A 6,031-nucleotide genomic window follows, 5' to 3' on the forward strand; every position below is an offset into this window, starting at 1 on the left:
GAGGACGGCTCCCCCGCCCCGGGCACCATCCCCGTCCTGGGTTGTCCCGGGTGCACCCCGGCGCGGGGGCAGCCCCCGGCCGGTCCCGCTGCAGGGAGCGTGGGGGCCGGCGGCCTCTGTGCTCAGGCCCTAGGGGACGGCAGGGCCATCCCCCAGGCACCCTAAACTCCCTCACGTGAAGCGCCATGTTCTGTCTTCCACGATCCTGTTCTGGAAGATGCAGCCCCCCGTGCTTCCTGTTCCTAAGGAAACGTCCCGCATGTTTGTGCAAGCTCCACCCAATAGAATCCGTTTTTGTCACATGACTGTGGCGGCCACCCAGTGGGGGTTACGATCAGGGGTCGTGAGGTCATCTGGCAAAAACAACGAGTCACGGGCTCGGGCACGTGGGTTGTTTACAGTCAGGCGATTCAGCCACGAGGACGTCAGCGCAGAGAGGGGATCCCGGGATGGCCCTGCGGGTCAGGCGTGGTGCCGTCTGCCTCCCCCAGACACCCTCTGTGGGGACTGCGGGCCCTGGGTCACTGCCCCTTGCTGACCATCACAGGCCGCGGGGTCGCGCCCGGCCTGGCCCCTGTCCCCGGAGCTGCAGGGACAGACGCTGGCGGCCCAGAGCCCGGGCTGCCCTGCAGAGCTTCGCTCACACGTGAGTCCCGCCGCGGCCGCGGCTGCGGAGCCACTTCCTGAGGGGGCCCCGCCACGGCCCTCGTGTCCTGGGCGTGAGGGCCCAGCGGTCCCGTCCCCGGGGGCGCGGGGCGCTGGGCCTGTCACCCTGCTCCCTGCGGCTCGTGTGGCCGGAGCTGCCCTCTGAGAGTCGGGCGCTGAGACTCTCTCTGCCCTGAGGCCTGTTCGGCGTCTGCCCCCTTTTCTGCTGGGTGTCCTGTCCCCGACCTTGGCCACCGGCAGGGGTTTTTCTCCCTGTACAGTCTCCCTGTCCTTGCAGATGGAGGTACCTGAATGTGTCCTTTGGTAAATGCGTTCACTATTATTATGTCCTCTGTGAGCTGCCTTTCCACCTCTTAGTGGCTTCTCTTACTGTCACGACCTTCCCCCTTTAATGAGGGCGCACTGACTGTCCCTACGCTCTAATCACACCACTCGGCCCCGCGTCCGAAGGCGGCTGACGGTGGCGCCCTGACTGGCGGGTCAGGCGGCTGCGCTCTCCCTCTAACGCGCAGCCCGGGACTCCTCTGCTCCCCGGAGATGCACCAGCCACGCCCATCCTCGCGTCTCCCGGCGCAGCACAGGGCGCAGAGGACCCTGCGGTCCGCGGGCACTGGCTGAGGCTCCCGGCCACCGGCCACTGGGCCGCAGTTCGTTCCCACGGGGGCTCCCCCGCTGAGCGCGGCCCTGCGCAGGGACGGGGCGTGGTGCGGGCGGGGACCCAGGAGCAGCCCCGCGGGGACCCAGGAGAGCAGGCGGAGCTGTCGGCTGGCAGCAGTGGTGGCAGGGGCAGCGGCGGTCAGGTGTCGTCCACGCCCCGCAGGTCGGTCCCGCACGACGTCCACCGAGACCTCACATGGATGACAGTGTCACCAGTAACAGTCAGGTGTCTGGACTCGGCAGGTGCAGCACATGACCGTCCTCAGCCTTGAAGAGACCAGCACGAGGTCTGCAGTCGAAGGGAACACATTACTGAGGGACAGCTGTCACGCCGTGGAGCTGGCACGTCTGAGGCTATGCCCGGAGGTGGCCGCAGGGGCCTTTAGATACAGGGCGCGACATCCAAGCGGCCATCTGAGCGGGAAAGGCGCACTCGGCGTCGCCGAGGTAGAGACGGTGTGGACGATCCTGGGCCGCGTCTGGAGGCCTGGCCGCTGTCACTGTGGGAGGCGGGCAATGGTGCAGACGCGGTGCAACAGGAACCCTGAGCGCGTTTAGAGAGGAGAGGAGGGGACCAGGGAGGTGGAGGGGAAAGGGAGAAAGCGATGTCCTGTAAGTGAAGTGAAGACTTTTATCGAGAGGGACACGTGACACCGCTCGGTCCTCCGCCCTCGTCCCAGGACGCGGCGTGTCGTTCCCACGGGTGTGCCGCGGGTGCCTGCTCCGTGGTCCGCGTCCCCGGAACAGCGCTCCGTGACCGCGAGGTGTGCCGGCCCCTCTCTCCCCGCCCCGTTGTTTGACACAGGCCTGTTCAATGAAAGGTCTCAAAACTTAATTTTAGAAAGAACACACAGCGCATGGAGGGAGGGAGGGAGGAGAAGTCTCCTCCTGCTTCTCTGCTCACAGGTCTTGTTTCTTTGAACCTTTTCTTCACAGAAAGTCCTTGCTCTGCGCCGGTCCTCGGAGCGCAGCCTTGGCCACCATGGACACCTCTTCCTCGTGTGTCTACTACAACGGCACTTTCACTTCAGAGGCAACCCGGGCTCTGAAGGTCATGTCTCCTCTGGGCGTCCTCATCTGCCTCGGGGGGCTGGTGGGCAACGGCCTCGTCCTCGGCCTCCTCGTGTTCTCGGTCAAGTGGGGGGGCTTCACCGTCTTCATCTTCCATTTGTCACTGGCTGACTTTCTCTACCTTTCTGGTCAGACAGTGTGGTTCATGCAAATCATATTGGATACCTTCCACGGCATCTGGTTTGACGTGGAGCACATATATATACTCACAGACACGTCCTACACGGCGGGGCTGTGCCTGCTGGCCGCCATCAGCGTCGGGCGCTGCCTGTCTGTCCTGTGTCCCATCTGGTGCCGGCTGCGCGCTCCCAGGCACGCGCCCGCCGCGCTGTGCTCCCTGGCCTGGGTCCTCTCCCTCTCAGTGAACGTGCACCTTTTCCTTGTCTGTTGGGGGAAGATGCCGAGGAACCATGAATTTTGTTGTGTGTATGAGGAGATCATTTTTGGTTTCTTCTGTGTTCTTCTCTCTGTCATGGTGCTGTGCGTTGTGATTGTGCCGTTCAAGGTCATGTGCAGCACCCAGCTCCGCCCTCCCCTCAAGTTTTATGTGTCTGCGCTTCTGACGGCCCTGTTCCTCCTGTGCGCCTTTCCCTACGGCATCCATCTGTACTACACTCATTATTCTGGCACGTTCCATTTGCCCCATCTTCTGCTGCTCTCCTGTGTGAACAGCAGCGCCAACCCCCTCGTCTATTACTTCGTAGGGAGAATCGGGGGGCGCAGGCAGGGGGGGAACTTCCGGCAGATTTTCCAGAAGACGCTGGGGGAGGAGACAGGTGTGAGAAGGGACACTTCCAGCGGGGCCGTCAGTAGTTCAGCGTGAGGAGCGAGGAGGGACGCAGTCAGCCTGTGAGGTGACCCGACTCCGCCCAGCAGGGCCCCTGCCCCTCCCCCTCCCAGCATGGGAACCGCCTGTCACTCCCCTGTGACCCCAGGCCTGGGCTCCTGCTCTCGGGTGAGCCTGTCCCCTGGGGGTGGTCCTGCGCTCCACTCTCCCATCCTTGGGTGCCGTCTTCTCTACACAGTAGGGGCCATGTCTCCCTGAACTATGACAAGAGGACAGGTCACCGATCCACAGGAGGCAATAGCATGAGCTCTAGACACAGGTGCTCGCGTGCTGCTTTGATACAATGACCCCCAGGACCTCGCATAAGGAACCCCGGCTCCGATCTGCGGCTGCGCACTGTGAACAAAGACTCTGACGGGGTCCTCGTCCCCTTTGTTAGGAGTGACGTCTGAGGTGACGGGGAAGGAGGAGGTGCCGCCTTTAAATGAGGACGTGCTGAGCGTTGGGGTCAGACACCAACTCCCCACCCCACATAGGTCCTGGTGGAGCCCATGCACGCGTGTCCTTAGTGTCAGTGTGGACATACGTGACTTTACAGTGGGCGGGGCCCTTGGAAAGGCCGGGCTTTGCGTGGGCTTTGGGAACAACACACAACCCGCTTTTCCTGGAATGTCCTATAAAGTTGTCTCATGGGGTGACTTCATCCTCTTCTTAAATGTCCGACACAGCTGTGTGTCCAGGTGGGTGGTCCAGAGGGGGAGGGGAGAACGTCTGCCGTGTTACATCTGGAAACGTCTGCGTGTAAAGCCTCTCTACATAATGCGACCGATATTCCCTTGTCTGGCTTCTTGGAACCCATTTCTGAAATAAACTCTGGAAATGATCGCCCTTCACAGCCGCGCTCTGCCATCCCTGCGCCGTCGGCTTTGGCCCGGACCTGCCGCATCAGGCCAGGGAGGCGGCGCGGAGGGCGGGTCTGCAGCCGGGAGAGCCGGCGCTCAGGGAGGCCGCGGGAATTCAGGGCCCACGAAGGACCTTCATCACAGGAGGCCCTCAGGGACATGCACACGCGTCACGAGTGCCCATCCCAGGAGCACGTGTCCTCTCCGTGTGCTCCGTGTGGCGCCTCCCTGTGCGAGTCTGCGAGAAACCCCACGGCCGGGCCTCGCGGTCAGACCCTCAGGGGCCCCGTCCCGGAGGCCGGAGCCCGCAATCCGGTGTCACAGGGCTGCTTCCTCCTGGGAACTCCCTCCTGGGCTGCAGACGGCCGTCCCCTCCCTGCGTCCCCACACGGTCGTCCCTCTGTGTGTGTGTCCTGATCTCTTCTTAGAAGGGCCCGTCACACCGGATGAGGCCCCACTGGGGTGACCCCACTTCCACCTGGTCGTCTGCAGGGACCCTGTTTCCTAATCAGGTTGTGCTCATGGTACTGAGCTCTGAGGACACGTCTTAGTAAATTTCATATTGTGAAAATGTCACTCAGTAATCTACGGTGGGAATGAATGTCGTGCATCCAGAAAACTGTGATACGTGGATCCAAAAGTCCCCAAGAATGCCTGCTTGAAACAGAAATAGGCAGCAGGCAGGAAACATCTCACATCAGAGAGTCCCCCTTGGAGCCACCTGAAGGAACAGGACACCTGACTCCCGACCCGACCCTGAGCCTCACAGCCATGTCCACCCTCACGGAGGGCCGCGTCCCCCACGCAGAGACGGGGCGAGGACACCTCACCCTCGGGGGGCCCAGGACGCACTTTGTGTGCAACATTTCCAGGAAACATCCCCCGGCTTGGAACAGGCCCCGCCCACCCCTGGCCGGAGGGCAGCGAGGGCAACGCTGTCCCGTTGGGTCCCGTGATGCGGCCGCTGAGAACGCGGGCCTTGGCCAGGAGCCGGGCAGCGGTGCCGGCCGTGCCCCAGGGCCCCGGGTCCCTCCCCGGAGACGGAGGCTGTGGAGGGGCGGAGGCCTCTTCTCCTCCCCGTTGTCTGCGTCCCCCCTGCACAGACAGACGCAGCCCTGGGCTCCCACACCTGCTCTAGGGGCTCGGCCTCTCCGGACCGGTGGAAAGAACGTTTGATCCCCCGATGCAGGGGAGCCCTTATAGAGGCCAGGGACTTCGACCACGTAGCCTGTCTGTACCCATTGGGACAGGTGTGGCCCTTAATGGAGCCCTCCCCCTCTCCCCAGGGTCCCGTCAGGTGTGTCTCACAAGCTCGTGTAGGCGACCCAGCCCCAGGTGTGTCAGCATGTGCCTTCCTAGGTGGCTGCTGCTACCTGAGGACTTCTTAAGACCCAGCAGCTTCAGAGAATGTGTCGATCATATGAAAAGCTCAGCTCGTGTGCAGCTGTGTGTCAACAGTGAGCCCCACACGGTCCGTCCGTGGCAGTGGGAGGCAGGAGGCGGCGTGGACAGAGGGCGCAGCACACCGGGGCCGCTGGGGCTGGAAACATGTCCGCCCGCAGCCCTGAGCCTCAATGACAAAGCTGCTGGTGTCTGAGCGTGTGCGCCTACAGGGGCGGCCGTTTCACATGGTTTGACCGGGCAGCCGGCCCGGCACTGGCACCTGGTGGCGTCTGGAGCGATGAAGATGGTATCTGTCGTCATGACAGACCTCAGGGCCCAACTTCCCAGTCGCTGTCCTCAGCCAGGCCAGGGGCACGGCACAGCCACGGCTCCCCACAGGCGGAGGGGATGCCACCCCTCCTCTGGGGCCACAGGGGCGGCCGGCAGAACTGACGTGGGGAGACCGGTGAACGTCGGGGTGGCGGGTGCAGGCCCTCCGTGGAGGGAGGCGAAGCGCCGCCCTGAACATCGGAGCCACTCACAGGCTCCCTGGCAAGGCAGGTGG

The 6,031-nt window shown here is 63.4% G+C and overlaps 1 protein-coding gene across 1 annotated transcript; it reads left to right on the forward strand.

Moving 5' to 3' along the window:
- Positions 1–2,305: 2,305 nt before the first annotated feature.
- LOC129068455 (mas-related G-protein coupled receptor member B4-like) lies at positions 2,306–3,217 on the forward strand. Its single transcript, XM_054570678.1, has one exon. The coding sequence runs from the start codon at positions 2,306–2,308 to the stop codon at positions 3,215–3,217; it is 912 nt and encodes a 303-aa protein (XP_054426653.1).
- The last annotated feature ends 2,814 nt before the right edge of the window (positions 3,218–6,031 follow it).

Source organism: Pteronotus mesoamericanus, unplaced genomic scaffold, assembly GCF_021234165.1.
Source record: "Pteronotus mesoamericanus isolate MK-2021 breed Mesoamerican mustached bat unplaced genomic scaffold, CSHL_Meso_final contig_214, whole genome shotgun sequence".
Lineage (NCBI taxonomy): Eukaryota > Metazoa > Chordata > Mammalia > Chiroptera > Mormoopidae > Pteronotus > Pteronotus mesoamericanus.

Excerpts from the sequence above, each read along its gene's own strand:
- LOC129068455 (XM_054570678.1), top strand. The coding sequence starts at position 2,306 with ATGGACACCTCTTCCTCGTGTGTCTACTACAACGGCACTTTCACTTCA.